The sequence below is a fragment of the Notamacropus eugenii genome, chromosome 1 (genome assembly GCF_028372415.1).
Source record: "Notamacropus eugenii isolate mMacEug1 chromosome 1, mMacEug1.pri_v2, whole genome shotgun sequence".
Classification (NCBI taxonomy): Eukaryota; Metazoa; Chordata; class Mammalia; order Diprotodontia; family Macropodidae; genus Notamacropus; species Notamacropus eugenii.
In genome coordinates, this window is record NC_092872.1 from 379,993,225 (window position 1) to 380,019,465 (window position 26,241).

Here is a 26,241-nt window from a genome sequence, read left to right on the forward strand (position 1 = left end):
TGCAGGTTTCCAAGTAATTACTTTTTATTCTGAAACTTGTCAGATTGCTCACACCACGTGGCAAGACTGTATAGGATTAATAAGAAGCAGCAGCACATGGAACACTGGAGGTGAAAGGGTCCTCAGTCTCCGGAGAGAGTTGACATCCCTTTCACAGTGAAGATCTTATCTTCATTAAAAACAAACAAACAAAAACCCCACACACACCCTCACACACACTGGCGCACACACATACACACACACACACAAAGAACAGACAGAAGCTAGAAAAGCCCCTCGAGGGATGAGCCACAACAGTGGAACAGCAAAATCCACTGGGCATAGGATGTTTGTTTGGTCCTTTGTCCGAAACAGCATGCAAATTTGGGGCTTCCCTGAGGGGGGCAAGAATTTAAAGATAAGAGATACAAGAGTAGAAACGAGCTTCTAGAGCAAGGGGGTAGTTTGGCTTGAGGGAATTAGCGGGGTCCTACTAAGCAGAAGCAGAAGAAACAGCCCAATGTTAGAGAAACGGGACAGAAATAATGGTGGGGAGCATTTTCTTCGAGTTTTTGGGTGGGGTGAGGGGGAGGGAGGGCCTGGGTGTGTGTGATGGTTTCTGAATTTACAGTCTCTGCTTTTCTTTGTCTTTCCTTTTCTCTTTTGTTTTGACAAATTGTTTTGCTCAATTGAAGTACTCTTGGATTTTTTTTCTTTTTTTGCTTTCCTTTAGTCTGGCTTCTCCTTCCCTGGGGAAGACCCCAGGAAATCTTCACCCAGGACCATTCCACTACTTTCTTAAATACACCACCATTCCCAACATCCTTTGCTCATCCCCTTCCTCTCCCTCACCCATGGGCCAGGGGCTGATGCCCTGGAGTTAAAAGAGCTGCAGAACCTGACTGTGAGTTATTCGGTTTTAAAAATATGAGTGTGGATCTGAACCAAAAAGGAGGGCCGCTGTGGAGGATGGGTCAAAGTGAGTTGGAGTTGCTCCCCATATACCATGGAATCAGTAAGCATTGCTGCACAAGAGAAGACGAAGAGGAGAGTAGCAGAAGTGACTGAGTGAGTGAGCGGCCCTCAGAGAGGGTAGTTTAGACAGCCAGAAAGTCACGGCTTCATTTTCCGTTTGGTTTTTAGCACCGTTAATACACACATCTTAGACCTATATTAGCACCTCATCCCCAGGGAGAAAGAACAAACCAACCACACACATTAATTATAAAAGAAAATAGGAAGTCGGGAGGTAAGGAAAGAAAACTTGGGCCATCAGGATAGAGGCTTCTGGCTTAGATCACCAGGTCCTTGTCGATATCCTCTGCAAAGGGAGGAAAAAAGAGGAACAAGGTTAGAGACAAAACCTGGCATTGATGTGGCCCCTTTCTTTCCAAGAACATGTCTGAGGTTAAGCAGATGAGCTAGGTAACCTGAAAGACCCTTTTCAATGCACTGAATGTTAAGTTAGGGACCTATGTTCAGATCCCAGCTCTGTGTGATCTTAGGCAAGTTCTTGACCTTTTAGGGGCTCAGTTTCTTTACCTGCATAATGGAAGGGACCACACAATCTCTTAAGGTCCATTCCAGCACTAAATCTATGATCCTAGTATTTTAACTTGGGAGACAAAGTCCAAGAGAGTTTAAGAGATCAGCCCAAGTTTAGAGTGGAAAACAAGGATGAGGGCAGACACAATGGCCTTGGAACAAAACAGTACCCACTGTTTAGCTATCTCACAGACTGAGGTTCAGGAGGAAGGTTCAACATTTGAAGTATTTTGGATGATTTCTCAGAAAGCTTCATTAGTGCCTAATGAACATTCACAGGATGAGGTGTTCTTGGCTCTATGGTGAAAACTGTAGAACAGTTTGGAATGCTTTAGGGGTTCTGGTGATGCTTGAGCATGATGCCGGTCACATCCATTACTGGAGTTGATACTTTGGAAAGCTTCTATGCCCTTCCACCCACCCCAAAAGGCTGTTATGGTACAGGAAATTCTGACATAGAAAGTTAGAGCTATTCATGTAGTTCAACTCCTTCCTTCTAAAGGTAAGGAAATTGAAGTGCCAGTGAGGAAAGTAGCTTGCTCAAGGTCACACAGAGCCAAGGGCAAAGACAGGAAGAGAACATGGGTCTCCTGACCTCCAAACCCAAGCTTTTTCCCTTAATCTATTTCTGCCTCAAGGCAGGTTTTCCATGGAGTTCTGGAAGCAGCTATCTTCCTCTTCATCCTCAGAGGTTTCCCCGGGTTTGTAAGGTGAGTTAGGGGAAATCTATGTGAAGTTGAGCATGGTCCCAAGACAGTCTCTCTGATGGGGGTGGGGGAAAGGGGCTGGTAGCCCAGTGACACTCACGATCCTTGATGCCAAAACAGCCGGCCCATTCATCCAGGGCAATATACTTGTCATTGTCCAGGTCACAGGTTTCAAAGAAGCGAGTGGTACAATGCTCCATGGGAATGAGAGGGGCCCGAAGTGGGGCCAGTTCAGTGTGGGAGAGGTACCTAAGAGGGAATTAGAAAGGAGATGAGTCAGAAGCTGAGGACCTTTGACCCCTGAAAAGGAATGAGTGGCAATTTAAGCAAAGAAGTGACGTCTTTTAAAGGAGAAAATCATTTATTTCCCATATCCTGAGCCATATCACTAGGCTTCACTCCCAACCTCCCAACTCCAAGCTGATCAGCTCCACTCTCTTGAAGAATACAGACAATTGAACTACACAGAGAGTTCATAAGTCTCACTTTAGTCAATAATTCTTCAGCTTGAGGCAGTGGAATTTGTGGATGACTAGAGGACTCTGACCCCAGCCAAATTAAGAAATGAATTCTAGAAAGCCCAAAGGGGAAGGGATCTAAGAACTGAAAACAAAGGATGCCAGAGCTGGAAGGACATTTTAATGAACCCCTTTATTTCACAAAGAGGGAAACTGAGGCCCAGAAAGAAGGGAAAATGATGTTTCCTAACTCTAAATCCAGGGCTTTTTCCACTGCACTAGACTGTCTGGCAAAAGGGGTGCTGGCAAAGGGGCCAGCTATGGATGGACAACTTACCCATCAATGGGGTGCTGGTCTAGCTGGCCAAACTGCCAGTGCACAGGGAAGATGTACATTTGGTAGTTCTTCTCAAAGTCCCGGGCCAGCAGCTCCACTGGGTGGTCACCAGCTCCCAGGCGCTTCTCATTCTCATGGATCTTCTTCACCTGTGGAAGCAAGGCCCAGCAGAGGCCTGGGACTCAGCTGGGTTATAGTAAGTACTATGCCCCTACTTTATAAATGAGGAAGCTGAGATTAAGTGAATCATTCATGGTCACATGTCAGATTTAAACCTAGGCCTCTCTTGAATCCAGACTTGTTTTTTTTTCCCTGATGCTGTTTTCTCTCCAAAGAAGTTCAATGGTTAAGGAGCTTCCCCCCACCCTCCTTTGGGAAACCAGGGGGACCATCCTGTGTGTGGGGGTGGGGGTGGGTGGGAGTGTGTCCCTGGGTTCCAGTGTGGTGGGGGGAATCAGTAGAAAGAGGCCATTCCCTTGCACATGCACTGAAGCATGAGCAGAGGGCACTGGAAGCTGGGGCATTTTCATGCCCTCCCACGCCCACATTCTGGAGGCTCACTCACTTTGAGTTTCTGCTTCTCAGTCAGCAGGTTGTTGTCCTCATCGCGTTCATAAAGGGTGACCAACACGTTCTTCAGCCAGTCACGCATGCGCAGGGGAAACTCGCTTAGCTCAGAGTCCAGGCATGGGGCAATGTCTAGAGTCCAAAAGCAGGGTCATCAGCCCAAAGCCTGATTCTCCTTAGGTGGCTGGGGGTCATGGATTTCCTGAATACCAGACCAAACTCCAGAGCCACTTGTGCCCTTTTCCATCACTAACTGACCCTCGATGCTTTGAGCAAGGAGTTTCCTCCTCTATCCAATTTCCTCTAACTCACAGGATCCCATAAGCAACATTACTTAAAAAACCCAGAAAGTCCTATCCAACTATCCAAACACCCTCTCCTAAAGTCTACACTGCACTTCCCAGGGGGAAATGGTTGGACCCTAGTATCTAGTCTGCATATTCTGTTTGCCCTGAAAAAGCTGACACAAGGTATGCGCTTAGTTACGGGCTCACCAGCTAGGAAACTTAGTGTCTTCTGTGTGTGAAACAGGGAGAGAAGAATGAAATCAGGAAGTAGGAGCTGGAGGGACACAATTCTTCAAGAAGATCAGAAGTACCTCTGCACCATCCTGAATCACCATGTGGCATAAAAGAACCCAATGCCATTCTGTGACTGGCTCTTAGAGTTGGTTCCCTAACGGCCATAGAATCACAGAGCCCCAAAATCCCAATGCCAGGAAGGACCTCAGAGATCCCCTAATCCAAGAATGCATGAATCTTTTCTACAACATTCTTCCCTCACCCAAAGGAGTTGTCCAATCTCTGCTTACACCTTCCAGGGATAGGGGCTCACTGCCAATCAAGGCAGTGGCTCACCTTTGGGAAGCTCTAGTTTTTAGGAATTTCACTTTACATCAAGCTGAAATCTGCCTCTTGAGAGCTCCCCCCCCCCCCCATGGCTCCCAGCTCTGTTCCATGGAGCCAAGCTGAAAAATGCTTATCTCCTCTCCACAGACTGGCCCTTCAAATACTGAAAGAGTGCTACTATGTCTCCTACATGTCTTTTCTTCTTCAAGATACCCATTCAATGGATGGGAATGATTTCTACTGCATGGTTTCCAATCTCCTTCAACTTGTGGTCAGGCTTTGATCAGGCTCCATTGCTGGTGCCCAGAAGTGGACATAAACCTCTATTAGGGTCAACCAAGGCAAAGCAGAACAGAGCTACCATTGCTGGAGCTGAACACTCCACTGCTATTAGCACTTCCTAAGAACTTGTTAGCTTCTTATTTTTTTTGGCTGCCAAGTCACACTGCTGAGTTAGAGGGAGCCTGAAGTCACTAAAACTTCTTGGGTCTTTTCACAAGACCTAGGCAAGCTTCCCTATCCTGTACATTTGTGCCAGGTTGGGTGGAAATTAAATTCTCTCATTTGTCCCTTACCACGGACCTGAAGAGGAATTCTTAATGGTTTTTTGTGTCACAGACCCCTTTAGCAATCAGAGGAAATCTATGGTCCCCTTTTAATAATACTTTTCAAATGCATAGAATAAAATATATAGGATTACAGAGGAAATACATTATAGTGAAACATAATGATCAAAACATTAAAAAAAAACCCAACAGCAGCAAGTTGATGGGCTCTAGGTTAAGAACCCCTAGAACAGCTGGTCCTTGGGGGAGTTCCCTTATTACCGATCTCCCTCCCTCATAGCAGATGCCTTCCTTAGCTCACACTCCAGTTTTGGGTTCACATTTTGCACACCTAAAGCTAGATGCAGGGCATGAGCATGGTCTTATTTTCCCTGATAACCGCTCTGACGCCAGACAAACCTGAAACAGGTGAGAGGCCGTCCCCAGGTGCTACCTGGTGCCAAGATGCCTGAGGCCTACAATGAGGCCATTATCACAAGTAGTGGAGGGGAGGGTGTGGGAAAGCAGGTTGGAACTTGAGTGTTTCAGATGCTGGAGGGGCAGCCTGCCTGGGCCTGAAGGGCTGAGCCAGCAGGATTTTCTGAGGTTGCGTTTACTTAAGTTAACTTAAGCTTTAAGGAGGCCTTTGAGTATGAGATCCAGGTGTATCTTCTCCCTGACACCTGCCTCGCCCATATCTGAGCCACAGACATTGCCTAACAATCGGAAGGGACCTTAGAGTTCAGTTAATTCAGACTAGACCTGAAACATGAACCTCCCTTGACCATATATTTGATAAGAGGTCATCAGCCTCTCCTCTAGGTCCCCCAGAGATAGAGAGCTCACACCCAGCCAAAACTGCTGTCGCTGCTTAAAAAGAAGCTTCCCTTTACACTGAACTGAAAGCTCTCTTCCTATCACTTTTCTTTTTCAAACAATCAGGATTAAGTGACTTGGCTAGGGTCACACAGCTAATAAATGTCTGAGGTCAAATTTGAATTCAGGTCTTCCTGATTCCAGGGCCACCTAGCTGCCCCTTCCTATTGCTTTCAGCCTTTTCTCCCATTCTATGCATTCATCCCCCTGGGGCTTATAACAAGTCTCTATCTTCTTTCACATAATGGTCTTTCAAATACTTGAAGAGGCTACGATGTTCCCCTTAACCCTGATTTTCTCCAAGGTAAATCTCCCCAGTTCTTTCAAATGATCCTTTTGGGGCATAATTTCCAGTGCCCTTACTACCTGGTCACCCTCTTTTCCATCTAGTCAATGGTCTTCCTTAAAGGTGATGCCCAGAAGTGAGTCCAGTACTCCACCAGTGGCCATACCCAGGGCAGAGGACAGCAGGGCTGTACACAAGGCCCTGATTAATTAATTAGTCTAAGTTAGTTTTAGGTTTTCTTTTAGCTATCTTATACTTATACTGACTTATACTGAGCTTCCAGTTCACTAAAGATGCCTACCTCCCACCCCACACCCCCATCTCCCACCCCACGCCCTCAACTCCCACAATGCCCCTTTCCTTATATTGAAGACTAGGAGACACTTACATTTGCAAGGGCCAATGTAGTCCAGGTGGAGTTTGTGACCCTTCTTGGTTCCTTCCAGGGTGCATTTGGTGGCAAAGAAGTGGCAGGAGGAGTCAAAAGTCTTGTTGTCATTGCTACAAACCTACAGGACAGAAAAGAGCTTGGACAACTGGATTTCCAAGCACTTTTTCTCTTCCTACTTCATCTGGCCCTCATCATATGCCTGAACCAAATGAACAAGGATTAAATTTTCACTATTTTACAGGTCGGAAAGCTAAGGCCCAAAGACTTGTTTAATCACAGCATCTTAGAGTTGGAAGTGACCTTAGAGAGAACCTAGACCAACCTCTAACTGAAACACAAATCCTATCTGCAACATTCAACAACCTTTTCATTACCCTTTTTTTTAACACCTCAAAGGCTGGGGAATTTGTTCCCTCCCAGTGCAGTCTATTCCATTCATGAAAGCACAGAGCCTTGACTGTAGAGCTCCCAAACCCAAGGCTGGGGATCTTTCCACAAGATTCTGCTAGCCCAGAACCTTAATTTTGTCCCTGAACCATTTAGGGACCTCCATTTTATAACCATTTCCTGTGTAAGCCCTGGCTTCTCAACAGACATGACCCTGGTGAGGGAGGAAACCGATTCTTTAGTACATAAATGGACTTTGTCCAGGAGAAAGATGACTGTTCCAGCTATATCCGAACTCCACCTGGGGCATTATTCCTCTTCTCTGCTTTGTTAGAACACTACTTCTTGCCCTGAAGCTAAAAGGAACTGTCTTTAGACTTGCCCCTGCTGCTACCAAGCAGTACAGATGTCTCCTTCCTTTCCCTTAGTCAACTGAGACAAAGGGTGGGGTTTTCAAAGGATTATACACAGTGACAGAAGAAAAGAGTTTTTTTAAAATACAGGAACTACCCAGAGAACAGGTTAGTTGAGTTACAGAGCTCTGGGTTCTGTTCTAGAGAGCCTCTTGCTGGCTTCACTATATCCCGCTCCTGTCCAAAGTTGGTTCCTTCCCTACCAACCTCCAGGGTAAAGGCATGGATGCCACTGATACTCCACCAAGGTTCCACCTACTTTAAAGAGTCATGGGCTCTTATTCTCAGCCTTCCTGCCATCAGTCCCTAGAACCGATTCCCATTCATCCACTCAAGGTATGAAAAGGGATATTTATTTGATAAAGTCTTGATAATTCATTGAGACCAAATTCTCTGGCTTGGTATTCAACACCCTCCAAATGACCTTTCCAACCTTATCTATCTTCAGTGCTCAGCACACACTAGGTACCAGGCACATATTAGGCATTTAAGAAATAGTTGTTGACCTGTGACTGATGGAATGAATGGATACATGAACAATGAATTATTTGATCTAGCCTCTTCAGAGTTCTTCCTTTTATTGAACCCAATCTGCCTCCCTGAAATTTCCACTCACTGATCCTAGATCTATCCCTCCAGGGAAGGGTCCTGTCTGATGGCCAGGCACAAAGAAGGATTTAGCAACCGAGCTCCAAGCTGTTGTTGAGTTGTTTCAGTTGTGTCTGACTCTTTGTGATTCCATTTGGGGTTTTCTTGGAAAAGATACTGGAGACACTTGCCATTTCCTCCCCTAGTTTATTTTACAGATGAGGAAAATGAGGCAAATAGAGTGACTTGTCCAGTGTCACACAGATACTGAGTGTCTGAGGTCAGATATGAACTCAGGAAGCTGAGTCTTCGTGACTCCAGGCCCAGTACTTTATCTACTGTACCACCTTGCTGTACCAGCAGAAAATCCAGGATGTTTTAAATCCAAGTCCCATTGTTTTCCCTCTTTCCCATCATCACTGGTCCCTTTACCTTCTCAAACTCTCCTACAGGGGCAGGGCAGCTGGTAGGGTCCTGGCACACGCACATGGGAGAGTTGTTCTCATCCACCTCACAGATCTTGCCATGTTTGCAGTGGTGGTTTTGGCAGGGATCTGGAAAGGGGCAAGTATATAAATCAGGGCCTCTGGGCATGCCCATGGTGCTGTTAACTTGTCAATCACTGAATAAATGTGTTGAGTTATTTACACTGAGCCATCTACATTCCCTCACTCAGGTCTCCCTAGAACATTAGATCTATGAAATGGCTGGCAGGGGGTTAGGAATAAGTCTGGGGCTAGGGTCAGGACTCATGTGTAACCAGAGTTAGGACTCTGTCTTAGGGTCTGCGCTGGGGCTCAGTTCATGCCAGGGAAACAGAGGAAGGAGAAGAATAAGAGAAGACTAAAAATAAATACTAAAAATATAAAATTATGTGGCCCAGGCCTAAAGGTGAAACAGAGTAAGAACTCTAGGGGATTTCAGAGACAATGTCATTTCTTATTGTGAACTTTTCCTTCCTGTTCACTCACAGAACTGATGAGTGTCTCTGAATATAAATAGATCCTCCCAAGCCCTACAGGGTGTCCAGGCCACTGAGGGTCAGTGCTCATTCCCAGTGCCCTGTCTGTAGATGCTAAGGCAAGGGCCTGTTTTCATCTTTCTCCAGCAGTGCACCAGGGGCTCTACCTCCCCAAGGACTTTTGTCAACATTTCCAATGGGAAAGGATTTCACAAAGTGCTTAACCGCTCTCCATTCCCATCCCTCAGTCAGGAAAAGTTAAGGAGTATGCCAGGACTCCCATTACTTACTTTCAGCTACAACCTCCTCAGTCTCCTCCGCAGGTTCATCAAATTCTCCAACCTCAACCTGGACAGGGTTGGCACCCACAGGCTCCTGGCAGGGAAAAAGAACTTGGTCAACCATTGACTGGGACAGGGTTTGAAGTAAGCAGAGAGGGAAAGGAGAATGATGAAAGGGAGAAAATGGGAGAGGAGAGGGAGAAGGGAAAGAGAGAAGGAGAAAGAGAGGTAGGAGAAAGGGAAGGAAGTAAGATGGGAAGAGGATGGGGGAAAAGGGGGAAGGAAGGACAGAAGATGAGAGAAGGAAAATAAGGAATGGGGATAGGAGGAAGGTGAGGGAAAGACGGAGAAGGATGGGCATGAAAAAAGAAGCTTTGGAGATTAAAGCAGAAAAGAGGAAAAAGGAGACTAACAAGGAAGCAGGAAAGGAAGCAAGAAGGAGAAAACCATTATGTGTCAGAGAGGGGATAAGAATGGGGGGAGAAAGGAATTAGTTGGAAAAATGAAAATTAGAAGCAGTGGAAAAATGGAAGAGAAATAAGGAGAGGTAGAACTCTTTGAGTAGATATAGAATAGGGGTGAGGAACCTGTGGCCTCGAGGCTATGTGTGGTCCTCTAGGTCCTCAAGGCCACATGTGGCCCTCTAAGTCCTCAAGTGCAGGCCTTTGATTAAATCCAAACTTCAAAGAACATACCCCCTTTATAAAAGGATTTGTTCTATAAAATGTGGACTCAGTCAAAAGGCCATACCCAAGGACCTAGAAGGCCTTGAGGCTGCAGGTTCCCCACCCTGGTATAGAAAATACCATGGAGGGGACCAGGGGAGACCAAAAATAAGGAAGTTTAGAGCCAACACATCATGAAGCCCAGCTCTTTTCAACTTCCCATCCTCTTTCCCCTAGTACAAGCACGGAGACAACCAAGAGCAGCCAGCAATAGTCTTTCTCCTGCCAAGATTGGCTGAGGGATGTGGTAGATGCATGGGGACCTGTGTGGTGTTATTATTTTCCCTATCATCAAACAGTTGCTGACATGTATGTCCCATATGAAACTGGGAGAGGGAGGGAAGGGATGGAAGGGAAGGAGATAGAGAATTGGAAGTCAATTTTTTTTTTAATGTTAAAAATTGTTTTTCTATGTAATTAGGATAAATTTTTTTTTTTAAAGAGTTGCTGGGCATCTGCTCTGTGAGAAGGGCCTGGGATTGATGGTAGATCATAGAGGTGAATAAAACCCTACTCTCCTCAGAGATCTTGCAATCTAGTCAGGGAGATTGGGCACATGTGAAAAAAAAATAAAACTACCAGGCAGGATGTGCTAAGTGCCCTGTGAGTGAGGAAGCCAATAAGTACTGGAGATATCCAGAGAAGAGAGAGATCCCTGTGTACAGGGAGGTAGGGGAAGGAAAGAGAAGAGGGGAGAGAAGGAAGATTAGGGAAGTTTCCCAGAGCTGAGTTGGGTTTAAATCAGGTCTGCACAACCTGTGGCCCATGGCTGCTGCAGCACTCCAAAGGATTTCAGGTGGCCCTTGAAAAACAGAGAGGAAGTTTTCCTCTACATTTTTAGCGGACTGCCCAAAATCCTTCAGTGTGACGCAGATCGTGCAGGCCTGGTTTAAACAGTCAGGGGGAGGAAGGGAAGGATATGTCATTCAAGGAAGAGGTCAACAAACATGGTTTATTCAAAGAACAATGAGAGGAGCATTAGAGAGAGGAAGTGAAGGGGAGTGGGCAGAGAGATAAGGCTGGAAAGAAAGGGTGAGTCAGCTTGTGAAGGATCCTGAATGCCAGGTTAAGGAGTCTGGACTTGGTTCCCCTGAGAGAAGGCTAGGCACTGCGAGTTTCAACGCTGCCTGCCTGTGGTGAGTACCTGTGTGTTGTGTGCTATATGTACAGGTAAGTACCTGCATGTAGTATGTTTCTCTTTGTATGAACAAGGGCTATAAGCACGTCTCAACAACAGAGGAAGGGGCAGGCATTTGGGCAACACCCCCTCTTCCTTAAAGAACAGAACCCATAGTCAACCTGGATTCCCTCAGGAGACAGTGACCAGCCAGGAAACCGGGGCTAAAGTTGGCATCTGAATGTGCAACTGGGTAAGTGAGTCCATACCTCGGTTACCTCAGCAACCGGCTCCTCCACCACTTCAGCCTCATCAGGAAGTGCCTCCTGCTGCTGCTGCAAGGGAAGGAAAATCAGGGAAACAAGACCCATCAGCATGAACTTCACAATGGGAATCAGTCAGCTGGTCAACAACCCTCCCCAAAGAAAGCTGATACTTGGGCTGGCATTCCAAAGCCCTCCGAGGCACAGTTCAGGCTAGCCAAATCTATCCCCCAAGGCTCCCTAATAGTCCTTAGCTATCTATTCTCCATACAACATCCTATGTATGTATGTATGTTCGTCCTTCGTTGCCGAAGAAGACCATGCCATCAGAGAAATGATGACATGACTTGCACTTGACTTTGTTTTTTTTGAGTGAGGAAGGGCTGTGCAGCTTACCAGCTTCACTTCTCCTCTAGAGCCATCTGAATCCAGTGACCAGATATTCATCAGGTTGATTGGAGATGACCCAGGATGAGGCAATGGGGGTTAAGTGACTTGCGCAAGGTCACACAGCTAGTGAAAGTCAAGTGTATGTGTTGGGGAATGTCGAGAAGGGGCTGCAGGGATGTTATCAATGCTGAATCTGCCTCCATCCCCTCCTACCTGACTGGGGACAGTTAAGGCTCCAATGAGGTATAGTGGGTAGAGTACTGGACTGGACTTGGAGTCAGGACGACCTGAGTATGAATTCTGCCTTTGACACTTGACTAGCTGTGTGATCCTGGGCAAGTGAGTTAATTGCTCTCTGCCTTACTTTCTCCATCTATAAAATGAAACTAATAACAGGATCTACTTCCCAGGGTTGTTATAATGATCAGAGGAGGTCACATGTAAAGTAATTTGCAAACCTTGAGAGGGATAAATAGATGCAAGCTATTCATGAGAGAATGGATGAAAAAGGGCTTTGGAAAGTTAAAAGCACTTTATAGATGTCAAGTGTTCTTTAAAGGGAATTTATTCTATTGTGGCATCCATATTTGTGGGAATGGGCACTTGGGTCTGACACACCCTTCCTGGGCATTTGGCTTTGAGGAGGAGGATGATGTTGATGATGATATTATGACGTGATACTTTGTACCCCGGCTCAAACTTGCCTAAAAATCTGAGGATAGCCCACTAAAGGAGGGCAAAAATGAAGGGTTCCAAGTCTGGTCTAGAAGGTTGTTTGGCTCTGGTTGGTTTACCTACATCAGGGGTGGGGAACCTGTGGCCTCAAGGCCACATGTGTCCCTCTAGGTCCTCAAGGGCAGCCCTCTGGTTTGGATTCCATCAAAGGGCCTCACTTGAGGACCCAGAGGAACATATGTAGCCTCAAGGCCACAGGTTCCCATCCCTGACCTATATTATGAGATACCTTCAACTGCCAAGTGTATGATGAGGACCCAGCCCCACGATTTCTTCTGCAGTCGTTGTAATAATTTTATAACAAATGCTTTAAGGGTTACAAAGGGCTTTCCTTACAACAACTCAGTGAGGCAGTCAGTACAAGTATTGTTATATTCAATTTACAGAAAAGAAAACTGAGGTCCAAAGAAGGAGAGGAATGTGTCCAAAGGCGCATAGCTAGGGAAAGTCAGAACCTGGACTGGGCCTCTGATGGTTTGCCTCCAAGTCCAGTGATGTCTCCAAATGGTCTGTCTTACACCCCCCCTCCCCACTTCCCATCTGGCCTGTGAGCATCACTCCCCTCCCCCCTCACTCCTCACTGCTGATATCTGTAGTATTGTGCCTGGGTTATGGAACGGAAATCTGGTTAATCTGCCTTCCTCAGAAGAGGACCAGTGGGTGGGAAAGAGAGCCCTTGGAGACCCATGTGCAGATGGAGAATCATTCTCAAACAGGCATGCCAGGAAAAATCAATCCCACAGAGGCCACTTGAGAATCTACCCCTTAGGAAATAAACAGTCATCGGGCTATTCCTTAGCTCCAGCTGCAGCCCCTGCTTTGGCAGGGCTTAGCCACACCAGGTGAGGGCATTTCTGCCATTAAACATATTAGGAACCTTGGGCAAGGGAAGGTTCAAGTAATTTACTGAATGCAGGGGTTGGTTCTTAAGAATTAACTTGTTTTATTTTTAATATTTTAAAACTGTTTTATGATGTAATTGGTCTTCTTTGCAATCTTATGTATTTTATGCATTTAAAAAGATTATTCTGAGAGGGTTTCCATAGGCTTCAACAGCCTGCCAAAGCAGTCTATGACATCAAAAAGGTTAAGAACCCCTGGTGTAAGGGGATATGGATCATTAGTGACAAAGCTGAGAAAAGAACTTATGTTCCCATACTCTGGGACTCCTTTCACTACACCTCACTCAGAGGAAGGGAGGGAGGGAGAGACAGACAGACAGAGAGAGAAAGAGAGAGAGACAGAGACAGAGAAATAGTCAGGAAGACGTAGGTTTAAATCTAGCCTCAGACACTACACTGGCCAAGTCACTTAACCATTCTATGCCTCAGTTTCCTCATCTGTAAAATGGGAAGGTTGGATTTTATGGCCTCTGATCCCATGATCCTTCAGTAAAGTAAAGTAATACCTTGATGCCTCATCATGGTAAGAAGGTTACCCAGGGTTCTCCAAGGCTGTACTCATGGAATACAAATTCTGGTAGGTTTTACCAAGATGGAAAGGCTTCAAGTAGTGGGTTAAGTGAGAACTGTCTGTCACATATTCTGAGTTCAGAGACTGTCATCAACAGACAGGTCACAAAGTAATGAATGTTTTGCCTACAACAATTCTCAAAGTCTCCAAGGAGCAGTGGAAGAAGTACTCAGAATGATGAAATCACAGTTCACTGAAACGTTGAATATATTTCTAAAGTCATGTGGTATAGTGGATTTGGAGTCAAATCTGGGTTTAAAATCCAGGCTATGCCACTTGCTACCTGTGTGACCTTTGGCAAAGCAACCCAAATCTTTGTGCCTCAGTTCCTTCATCTGTAAAATGAGAGTTGGACTGTGTATCTGGTACAGGATGGTGATAGGATCCTTCTCTCCAGGAATCTTATGGAAGAGGGGTAGAGGGGGTTGAGAGTGGAGACCCTACAAAGAAAACCATTAAGAGACCACAGAGAGATAATACTTACAGGTGCTGCTAGTGCCCTGCCTGCCAGGCAAAGGACAAAGAAAATCCAAGCCCTCATGGTGCTAGCAACTCTGTGTGGAAGGAAGAAAACAAGAACTGAATCAGTGGGAGACCTTGGGTTGTGTGTAGGAGGGGTCCTCCTCATTACTGAATCTCCATCCAGGGAGCACTAAACCTGCCCTCTCACCGCCAATCACCACACACTGGAAGGAAGCATCGAGGAGCCTTCAGAAGTTTTGGGAAATTCACTTCAACTCAATAAACACTGTGTGTGCAATACAGGAAGGCTGGCATCTGAGGTTGTCTCCAGCTTAGATTTTATAATTCATTCTTCTCTCTCCCCGCTGTCTTCTTTCCTTCCCCCTTTATCCTTTCATGTTTTTTTCTTCCTTCCTTTCTTTCTCTTTCCTTCTTTCGTTCCTTTTTTCTTGTGTCTTCCTCCCTTGTCTTTCTGACTTTTTCACAGTACAGAGCTTAAACTTTTCCCCTTCTTATTGCTGTCCCTACAAACAACTCAAAACTTTTCTTTCTACTGTCTTCCTTTCTTACATAGGTATCCCTCATATATTTCCTTACCTCTTGCACATTCTCATTTTCCATTTCTTGAATGCACACAGACTTTAATTCTCCTACACTCTCCCTCTCACACATATAGTAGATTTCTCCTCCTTTCACACATGCTCAACCTACACATCTCCAAACATGATTCATGCTTTCCCCTTCATGAAAACTCTCAGATTTTCCCATGTCTTTTCTCATCCTCTTCAGTATATAAACAATCCCTGTCATCTTGGTCCTAACACACACACACACACACACACACACACACACACACACACACACACACACACACACACCACTCACCCCAAACACAAGATGGTGGCCTGCACTAAATCCTGGGTTGTCCCATCTCTTCCCAGGAGATTATGTTAATCAGAGTAAATGAAATCCAGATCCCAAAACAATGAACACTGGGTTCCTGAAAAATGACCCAACCTTTCTTACAGAGGGAAAACATGTTCTTGAAGTTCCACAGAGACTCTGTCATGTGACATATCATGCCTGCATTTAATTTTCTTTTTATCCCCCCTCCCCAGAAAAATGAAGCAACTTTTTCCATTTGAGACCTAGAATGTCCTTGGCCCTCACAATAATTCTGAGAGCTCACATTATGTGTCCCATGAAGGTTTTTACAAAGCACATTCCTCCTAACCATGTAAAGACTTTATTCTCTGAAACTCTGGGTTGTAGACTAGTGTACTTCTTCTTGGGCTTTCTGACCACAGAACCTAGCACAATGAGGGAGGTCACTATCACCTCGGAACATAAATGGAGGGAGATATTCATTAGCCCTTCATAACTCACATTTCTTATAGTCCTTTATGACTCACAGTGATCTTTCTTATGGTAATCCTACGAAGGAATTTGAGTATTATCATCCCACACATCACTTCACATCTCTGGGCCTCAATTTCCTTATCCATAAAATCCATTCATTCAGTAAACCTTTATTAAATGCCTGCTGTATACAAGGTACTGTGCTGGGTGCGAGGGATAAGTCATGGCATAGTTCCTGCCCTCGAAGAGTTTATATACCACTGGAGTTTGGACCAGGTGATTTCTAAGGTCCTTTCTTGCTCTAAATTCTGTAAGTCACTTCTCTGGGACTCAGTTTTTGCCTCATCATGAGAAGTGATTTCTCTAAGCTCTTATGTCATATCCCTGTTAAATTGAAGAAGCAGGATTTGGTGTACTTCACACTACCCACACTGTGCTGCTTCTGATCTGGCATCACACAGTGGGTTTCAGAGCAGGGACTCAAACCCAGGGCTTGCCCCTGACTTGTGTTGCTTTCCAGTCTCTGTGCTCATGACCCACCACATCTCCCGCTCTTGCACATGGATTTAAGATCTGGGGGATGCCCTAAACCTGCCATTGTCTGGGCCTTGATGACTTGGAATTTCTGGAACCTTCCTTCCCCCTCACACAGATCAGGGCTTGTCTGATCAGGACTCAAGATGGAAAACTTCCCTTCCTTCTGCTAGCTGGCATGTGGCTTCAAGCAAATGAACAAGTGAAACTTTATCAATGAAAGGGTTGTCTGAGTTTGTCTGAAGGCAATCAATCAGAAGCCAGACTTGCAGCTGGAAAAAATCATCCCTCTGCCTTCAGTCAATTGTGTCATCAGGATGGATCCCAGCCGGGACTGGAAATTTACCATACTGCTTTGAATAAAGGCCACCACTGGACAGAGGCTGCATGCCTAAAATGAGATCTCTTGGAAAGGAAAAATAAATAAATAAATCGATGGTTATGCACTGAAAAATAACAGATTATAGGTGGCAGCCAGAAGTAGGAGGTGGGGTTGGGAGGAAGTACCAGTAATAGGTTACAGGTCTGGGAGTTGGACAGAGTAAATATTTCCTGAGTCTGTTTCTGGGCAGAGGTCCTGTGTACCTCTCAGGCCACTGAAAGGGTTTATCTGTCAGCCAAGAGATTCTGTCTCAGTATCTTCCTGCCATCCTATCTGGATGATAGCCCTTCCTCTCTCCCCAAAGTGACCAGAAGGGGATTCAAGGCTATATACTGACTTCAAGGCAGAATCCTGGTCAGTGTTAAGGTACACAGGGACTTGGTTTGGGGCTGAGAGCTGAACGAGCAGGTTTATCTGCCCCCCAATTAAGGAGTGCTCAGATCTAAGAGAGGATGGCTGGGGGAGTGACTAGGAGTATCTCAACTCAGGAAGATCTGGGGGAATGGCCAGGATTACAGAGAGACAAGCTACTATACCACCCTTTTCCCTTGGAAGTAAACTTTTGAATCTTGGGTCCTGGATTAGATAGCTGGCCCCATCTCTAAGAAACAAATAAAAATGGTTAAAAGAGAGAAACAATGTGGAGTAACATAAAGCATGACAGCCTTAGAGTTGGAGGAGTCTGAAGCCTGCTTCTGACACTGTGTGACCTTAGACAAATCCCTTCCTCTCTTGGGACAGAGGTTTCCTCTAACTAAAAAATAGAGATGTCTTTGGGACATCACCTAAATAGCCATCAAAATTCCTTGGTGGGTTGTGCGAGATGTTTTTGTATCTTGTTATAGCCTAAATGTTGATCTCTGTCCACTTACAGAAAGGTACACAGTTCTGCAAATGGTCCAATGGTTCTTGCCCAAAAATAGGGAATTATGAAAGGACCTTTCAAAACCAACCAAAGTGTCAATACACATGGAAGGCAGTCTGTACCAATGCAAATGTTAACTTACTTCTGCTGCAGACCAAGTAGAATAAACAAAACAAGGGATGGTAAGAAGGAAGCTTATGAAACAAGCTGTCCTTGTAGGACAAGCAAGCTTTGAGAAGTTACCTATGTTAGTACCCTTTCCATCAACTGGGCTGCTCCCACAACTGGGACCAGAGAGCAAAGCCAAGTATTGATTTCAGAGTATTTTCCTAGGTGCACAGCTACAACTCCTTTCTTTTCCTTCCCTCTTCCTACAACTCCTCCCTGGAGGACTCTGAAGGATGCTTCGGAAACCTTCATGAGACAGCTCCAAAAAGGCCCAGGTGTCCTTGAAGACTCCTGTGACAGCCCAGAGGGAGAATGGGGGCTGACTGGTAATGATGGCGCCTCTAGAGTCTGAATACAGGGGACAAAGACCCACACATCTCTTTCCACTAGGATATAACCTGCTAAGTCCAACAGGCCCACTCAGAGTATTTTAGTTGCCCTTAAAATAGATGTTCTATATTTCTGCACATGTCAAATGTGGAAAATTTGTTGTGTATATTTATTATGAGTTCATTTTTCTTCTCTTTTTTTTCCTAATAAGGAAGGGAAGAGATTGAGGTGGGAGAGTGAGAAAAAAAATTCTTGTTAATTGAATTTTTTTTTAAAGATAAATGATTAAACCTGATCTATCAATTGTGCTCAACTTTATTAAATAACCCCTCTCATATTTTTAAAGCCCTTTATACTTTTTAACATATATCTTCATCAACTCATTTCTTCCTCAAATTCTGTGAGGAAAGGGATTATTCTTTCTACTTTACACATATGGAAATGGATTCTCAGAGAGGGGAAATCACTTTGTAGGGGTTACATGGTTACATTAAAGTTAGAACTAGAGCCTAGGTCTTGTGCTTCTCAGTACAACTGGGTGCTGCCTTTACGCTCCCAGTTCTCTCTCAGAGAAGAATCTATCCTACAACTTCCAAACTGGAAGAGATCTCAGAAGTCATCCAGTCCAACCTGTACCTGAACAGGCATCCTCACTTTAGCATCCTTGACAGTGATCAACCTTTTATTTAAATATCCCTAGTGATGGGAAACTTACTACTTTGAAAGGAATGCTATTCCACTTTTGGACAGGTCTAATTATTAGAAAACTTTTCCTAATATAGAGTTGAAATCTGCTTTCCTGAAACCATTACCCCACTGGTCCCAGCTCTGCCTTCCAGGGCCAAGAAAAACAAGTCTAATCCCTCTTCCCTACAGGATCTTTCAGATACCTAAGGATAAGAATTCTTTCTGTCTTCTCTTCTCTAGGTTATACATCTTCTATAGCTCTCATGCGCAAGCTGAATATTTCTTCAAGAACAGAGAACAGTACTGTTGTGGGACCTGGTAACGTTAGATGTGGATCTATATTGTGGTCCCATCTCTGTCACTAATTCATCGTGTGACCTTGTACAAATCATTCCTCCTTTCTGGGTCTCTGTTCTCCTTTTCTCTCTTCTGTATTGGTCTAAGACCCTTAAGGGAAGGGACTTTGCAGGTTTTGTTATTGTAGCCCTTGGCTGAAATAGCACTTTGAACATAATAGATGCTTAATAAGTGCTCGGTGAATTGGACTAAACTGAACTGAGTTAAGCTGAACTGAACTGAGGAGCCTGATGGAGGTTAGAAGCTGATGGAAGGGAGGCATACGCTGACACACCACTGCCAGGCATTTCCCTTGGCGTGGTGGCAGCAGAAAGCAGACAGTCCTCAAAGCCAGAACCCCCACTCTCTTCCCTTCCTGTTCTGAACACCAAGTCCCTTCCTCTGGCTTTTGTTTGCTCTAGAAGCTTCTGAAACACCTTCCTTACTGCCAACACTGGAAACTGAGATCACTTAATCTCCTCAGGACTGGCCTCAGGGATGGAAAAGAACAGTTAAATTAGTTGGACCTTTCTACTCTTCTACTTCTCTTCATCAGCAAGGACTCTTCCCCAGACACTTGGATAGGACATGGACTAGCTCCTGGGAGAAAGAGGAAGGGGAGGACTGGTCATCTGGCTGGTCCTCAGCACCAAGACAGAAAGAAGACACTGTTACTCTGGCTATGGAGAAGGATATGAAGGCTAGGGCCTATCTATTCCTCTAGCACAAGGAAGTGCAGTCGTAAAGGATGAGGATCTGGGCTCCTTAGCCAACGTCAAGTCTGCAGGCTCCAGTTATGTGGTTTGGAGGGAGACTATGGAAATTCAAATAGTTCCACCCAATAAATAAACTTTACCGCACAGAAATGGGAAAATAAACCTGAAGGATCAATACCACCACTAATAAAAATATCAGGCCCTGCAGGAAGGCCACCTCTAGTCTCGTTCATTAGGACACCACTGGGACATTGAATCAGCTTTGCCAGGTCCCACAGGTTGTCCTACCCTAAACTGGCCCTGCAGAGTCCTTATAGGCTTGTATCTAAGGCAGTAGGTACCTTAAAGAATCCTAAATTGGGAAGCAGGGGATCTGAGCTTGTTCTAGCCCTACCTGGTTACAGGACTTCAGGCAAGCCAGTTCCCTTCACTGGGCCCCAATTTCCCCATCAGTCAAATAGAACAGAACCTGCCCTGCGAGGGTTGCTATGAGGGGCTGATGAGACAACACAGAATGAGAGCTTCAATCAGCATAAAGGAGCTACAATTGAGTATGGATCAGTCAGGAACTCTTGGAAAGATCCTAGCCTACTCTAACATACTGGGGGACAATCTGTTATAATTTGGGCTTGGGGGGTTATCACTATTTCTGGGAAGCAAGTAGATTTTGCATCTACCCCTAGAAAAAAGAGGCTCAGTGTTTCTTATTGGTATTACAAAGATGGTTGGGCCATCCTTGTTCTGACTTGGCTTGGGTTTAGGCCAGCCATCTTGGCAGAACCATTCATAGTTGGGCTTCTCTATAGGGGCATAACGTTTCTCAGGGAAAACAAGGGACTAAATAGAAGCAAGTGACCTTGAAACTCAGGAATAGTGGCTCTTGGGAAGCAGAGGGCCAGCTCCCCAGATGGAAGATGAAGCCCAAGCACAGAACTGAAGCAGCTTATATAAGGCCCCTTCAGATGCCACATTAGGGATGGCAGAACAGAATAGACAGGCACAGGGGAGGGGCCTATACTTATTCTCTGCCTCCCCCTGGAGGTCAGACTCAGCACAACAGCCTGGACAAAAAAGACATACTAGGATTCATAGGATTTTGAGTTGGAAGGGACCTTATAGATCATCTAGTTCAGCTCCTTCGCTTTACAAAGGAGGAAACTAAGACCCAGAGAATTTAAGTGACCTACCCAACATAACACAGTAGTATCTGAAACAGGTCCTCTGCCTTTCAATTTCATGCTTGACCTTTCTGGGCTACAGCACCATTCCAAGGTACTTGTTTTCTGACCCTTTGGCTGTCCCCTAGCCCCCACCTCTTATACTGCCTGGTGAGCTCCCTTTGCCTACTCAATCAAAAAATAAAATATCTCCCAATAAAATATGTGAAGGATAGCTTACCTAAAGGAATTGTAGGAATATCAGGCAAGCTAGGCATGGGGAGATATGTTAGGCAGTAATGTATTTGGGGACCTCTTAATAATAATGACTCCTATTTCTATAATACTTAGAGATTTACAAAGTGGTTCCCCCAAAATGACAGGAAATGAAATCAAGGCTCAGAGAAGTTGTCACTTGCCCAAGGTCACACAGAACAGGTACTAAATGCTAGAGCCCTGACCCCAAATCTAGCGCTCTTTGCACCACAGCAGCCTCAGAGTCCTGTATGAGGAATCAGGAAACCCAGGTCCTAGTTCCAGCTCTACTATTAACATAATGTGTGACGTGGGTCAAGTCACTTCTGCTCTTTGGGTCTATATACTCCTTTGTAAAAAGAGGGGTTGGATTGAATTGAGCTGGAAGGTCCCATTGCTTAGAAAAATCTACCAAGTGTTTATTTTCCAAATAAGCCTTTTATGTGTGTCCCAGGATGGAGCTGAATGGAAATGGGGAGGGGAAGGCTGAGGAGCAGAAAAACAGCAGCCTTGGGTCAACAGCCAAAATCACCAGAAAACCTAGGGACTAAGAAGATTATTTAACAATATTTCCCACCCTCACCCCGAAGAGAGACTGGGAGGGGACCTCCAAGGGTTCAGACCTGGAACTTTGGATTATTCTGAGAAGAAAGGTCCCAAAGATGGATCTAGTTTGCCAGAGCCAATGGGAAGCCTACTATGGATGAGACTCCCCTAAACAGGCTGGCTCCAGTTCCACCAAGACCACAACACAAGCAAACAACCCTTGATGGTTTGTTTCTTTCCATCCCTGAACCAAGTCAGACTTGCCAACGGGGCTCTCCTGGTCGCCAGGTTGTTTGTACAAAAAAGGGACTAAGCTCAGTCCAGATGTTGACATCTGTAACCAAACAGTGGGCTGAGGCATGGAGTTGGTTTCCTGTCCAGCCTGCCTCCTCTTAGAGAGTTCAGAACACTGTTTTTCTAACTAATTTCAGTTAGTTCATAGCTCGACCTGGGGCAGGAGTTCAGTGGCCCTTCTAAGCCATCTGTTATACAGTGAAGTTCCTTCATTCTCTCCTTCCAACTTCTTCCATGTTTCAAAAGAAAAGATTAGGTCTTAGGAGACAAGGGTACAGTAGAAAAGAGTGCTATATTTAGAGTGAGAGGACTGGGGCTCAAATCCTGGGTCTGCATGATTTCTGGCAAGTTCCCTTTTCTGTTTGAGCCTCAGTTTCTTTATCTGTAAAAATGAAGAGGTTGGATTAAGTTCCTCCCAGCTTTAGATCTGCGTTCCTCACTATGATGTTCACTGTCCTCCTAAACCACTGCCCAAAACCATGAGATCCAAGAATGAATCCTGCTCCTCTACTACTTAGAAGCTACGAGCTCCTGGGCAAAGCATGTTCCCATCCAGAGCCTCAGTCTCCTCATAAGCAAAATGAGTATAATTCTAGCACTGCCTTCCTCGAGGATCCTGTAAGGATCAAATGAAATAAAATGTTAAATGACAGCTGTTATGATTATCATCATTAATGTACTTCAGATGACCAAGATGACAGGGTACATGAGGAATACTGTTAAAACCTACGAGAATGATTCCCGCAGAAGGCAAATGCCCCAAATAATCGGGGGATGGGTACCTGCACTTTTTTCTGGGGCATAAAGGAAGTAGCAGGCCAGACGTCAGGTAGCTGGAGTCTGACACGAAGCTGTGAGGGGGCCCAGCACAAGCTGCTTATATCCCGTGAGCCTCAGGCTCCCCACGTGTTTTCCCATTCCAGCAGAACGTGTCATTTTGTCTTGTTGTTGTCGTTCAGTCGTTTCCAGTCACGTCCACTCTTCCTGGCCCCATTTGGAGTTTTCTTGGCAAAGATACTGGAGTGGTTTGCCATTTCCTTCTCTGGCTCATCTTACAGATGAAGAAACTGAGGCAAAGAGGGTTAAGTGACTTGCCCAAGGTCACATAGCTAGTGAGTGTCTGAGGCCAGATTAGATTTAAGGAAGATGAGTCCTTATGTCTTAGAAAGCCTTCCATCTAGTAGGTGATTTAATAAATGAATGTTGGATAGATGAGGGAATTAGGCTAGATAACCTATAAAGTAAACTCCAGCTCTGAGGTTCCATGTTCAGACATTCTGTCTGTCCATTCTAGCCCCTGTATTGTACGTTCAGTGTTCTAAAGTCTTTTCTAGCTCTAATTGCTTATGTTCAAAAGCTCTGACATTCTATGTTCCTAAGAATCCTGCCAGTTCTAACATTTTATGACCTCTGTGATTTAAGTGAATAGTGTGTGTGTGAGAATCTGCCCATCCTGTTCCAAGGAGCTCCTTCAAGAATATATGGCTCCAAATTGTACACATGAACCCACACTCTCATTGTCCCAATGGGGCATGCTTGCCAAGGGAGGGACAGCCTCTCCTGTCCTGTAATCCCAGCTCCTTGAGGCTGGGGTTAAATCCCTCTAATTCTAGTGTGCTTGGAGCCTGGAATTCCACAAACTGGTTCTTTTTATGGTCCCACTAAAGCAAGGGCCACAAGAAATCTCAGTTCTGGGGAAAAGAACACTTGAGTCAAAGAGTAAATCTCTGGGTGTGCCCAACTGAGAATTCTACTTTAAGCAGGGAGGGGACTCAGCTTCTGGCCACAGGGGAGAGAGGGAGCCCAAGGAGGGAAGAGGCTCTATGACTGGGGAAAAGAAAGCCTCTTCGGTTCTTATTCACCTTCTTTATCTGGGACCCATTTTCTGTTGAATGATATGTAAGTGTATGATCTCTTAAGTTTTTGTTTCTATGGTTCATTTCTGTATGCCTATATGGGTATATGTGCATATATATGTATCTGCTTGGATGTATTTGGTTGTTGCTGTGTCTTCTTATGTCTTTGAGTGGTCTTTATATTTATTTGTGCATGTATCTACGACTCTTTCAAAGAGATTCCCCAAACCTTCCTTTTTTCTGTCCTCTAACTCCTGTTTATCCAGAGTTTATTCAGGACTGGCAAACAGTCCCCACTGGGGGAAATGCTCCTCCTCACAAATAAAGCATCTAACTACCAGGTTCCTTATCCACCACCAGAGCCACCCATGTTTAATCTAAACCAGCTCTCCTTAGCAAAGTGGGTACATGGTACCTGGGGACTGGAGTGGGAGAACTGAGGCAAAGAAACAAAAGGGCCTGGAAAGGCAATTTGGGGCCCCTTCTGGAGGCTGGCCAGAGAGCTTTGGGATGTTCTGGAAAAGAAGGGGGAGGCCCTCACAAAGTGTTCCCAACCTCCGCTTCCCCGGGAGGTCTGCCTCACACCTCCCTTAGACCAAGAGACCCTGAAAAAAGGTTACTATGGCAACACACATTCCTTCGAGCCTGAGTCATGGCAAAGGAGAGATTTTTCAGTGGGTGGAAAAAGTTTCAAAAGTAGATTCCCTCACCCCTTGGTGGCCTCCCCCCAACCACACACAACTCCCCCCTCCGCTCCAACCTCCCAGCCTCTGTCGATGTGGCAGACAATGGCGGTGGTTAACTCTTTCCACCATGAGCGTTCATTTCCACCCCAAAGTCCCTGGCCCTCTAGCGGTCCCTCCCTCCCTCCCCTTTTAGGAAAAGGTACAATTGGCATGGCCTTTACTCAGATCCTCCCAATACTGAAAAAAAAACCAGCTCCAGAATCTGGCATCATTTCTTCCAAGGGCACTGGGTGGGAAAAGAGAATCCCTTCCACTGCCACTATCACTGCCCTGGGGCAGTGTTTCTGAAAACAAGGTTTTCCCTCCTACAGGGCAGTCTTTGGCCAGTGAAGTCACAGAGGCTGTTACCACATTTCATATTTCTTTAGTTTACCCAAGGGCTTCCTCACCACAGTCCTGGGAGGCTGATCCTGCAAACCTTCATCTCTTCATCTTGAAGATAATGGAAACTGAGGCTCATTGAAGGGAATTGACTTACCCAGGATCATACAGCATCAGACCCAAGTGTCCTTGCTCCCTGGCCAAAGATCTTTACATTACCATGCCTCTCCCTTACCCCCAAGCCCACCATTTTGGCCTCAGTCTTCTTCAGGAAGAGCATGCAGCTAACAGGAGGCAGGTATTTGGACCAGAAAGGAACTTACGAGGTGATGATGTGGGGTCTTACTGGGCAGAACAATCTCAAGAAACATCCCTGTTCGGGCCCGACCCTTAGAACAAGTACTAAGTAGGCACTGAAGTCAAAGGAGCTAAGTCTGTCCTTGGCAACCTCCTTCCCCAGAGAAGCCCTTCCTACACACAGTCCTCCCCTCCCCCTCCTCATTCAGCACACTCTTCTGCAACTGAAAAGCTCTTTCAGGCCTTCGGGTTAGCGATTTAATGTGTTACCTGGGTTGGGGGTAGGGGAGAAGGGGAGCAACTGCATTTGAAGAGAAGGAAGGACCGGGCTGGTGGCCAATATTTAACTCAGAGGAATAGATCTAATACTAGATCTTCAGGCACAGTGATGTGGAGCCCAGGACAGCTTTCTATGTATATATGCATCTGTAGCTACATGTATACATGTATTTGTGTGTGTACACATATATACATTTGCATATATGCACATATATTTTTGGTGGGGGGTCTTCTCAGAGTCTTTCCAGTCACACCCCACCTACATTCCCTCATTGGCCAAAATCCCTTTTTCTCTGAAATTGAACCTCTAACAGATACCTCCCCCTACAGTTTCTCTTATGGAACAGGCAGCTGCACCAATTCAGTGCATCAGCTCTGATGCCTCTGCACATTTGTATAGATAGAGAATTTGAAGCCAACGGTAGAGTGTATGGTACCTAGCTCGTCACTCACTCCCTCTGTGACTCAGCTAAGTCCCTTCCTCTATGAGCCTCAGGAAGATGGTCTAGCTCCCTCAAAAGTCTACTCTTGGTAGCTCTGATCAATGATTTTACAATTTATAGGGCAGGAGCAAGGGAGATGACGGCCCTCCACAAGCCAATGGGAGAATTCCCCAAATTACGAAGCTGGAGAATGGGACCTTCTGACACCCCCAGCTTCCAACTTCATAAAAGGAAACTGCTAATGGGTGAGTGGGAGTGGAGAGGAGTACTTTGCATGTGGATCTATGTGGGTTGAAATTCACCAGGCACATGTCCTACCCCGCAAGTGGCCTATGT

The 26,241-nt window shown here is 45.4% G+C and overlaps 1 protein-coding gene and 1 long non-coding RNA gene across 2 annotated transcripts in view; one reads left to right on the top strand and one right to left on the bottom strand.

The window, feature by feature from the left end:
* Positions 1–26,241, bottom strand: part of SPARC (secreted protein acidic and cysteine rich) — a 26,647-nt gene continuing 406 nt past the window's right edge. The window contains exons 2-10 of the mRNA XM_072630773.1: positions 14,357–14,426; positions 11,281–11,346; positions 9,179–9,263; positions 8,360–8,481; positions 6,537–6,657; positions 3,592–3,725; positions 3,027–3,175; positions 2,332–2,480; positions 1–1,300 (exon numbers count right to left, since the gene is read on the bottom strand). Coding sequence (XP_072486874.1) covers positions 1,272–1,300; positions 2,332–2,480; positions 3,027–3,175; positions 3,592–3,725; positions 6,537–6,657; positions 8,360–8,481; positions 9,179–9,263; positions 11,281–11,346; positions 14,357–14,413 — 912 coding nt within the window. The 5' untranslated portion in view covers positions 14,414–14,426 and the 3' untranslated portion in view covers positions 1–1,271. The remainder of the gene's footprint in view (positions 1,301–2,331; positions 2,481–3,026; positions 3,176–3,591; positions 3,726–6,536; positions 6,658–8,359; positions 8,482–9,178; positions 9,264–11,280; positions 11,347–14,356; positions 14,427–26,241) is intronic.
* LOC140518532 (uncharacterized) overlaps positions 23,745–26,241 on the top strand; it is a 20,067-nt gene continuing 17,570 nt past the window's right edge. The window contains exons 1-2 of the long non-coding RNA XR_011971947.1: positions 23,745–23,862; positions 26,026–26,150. This is a non-coding gene — a long non-coding RNA (uncharacterized lncRNA). The remainder of the gene's footprint in view (positions 23,863–26,025; positions 26,151–26,241) is intronic.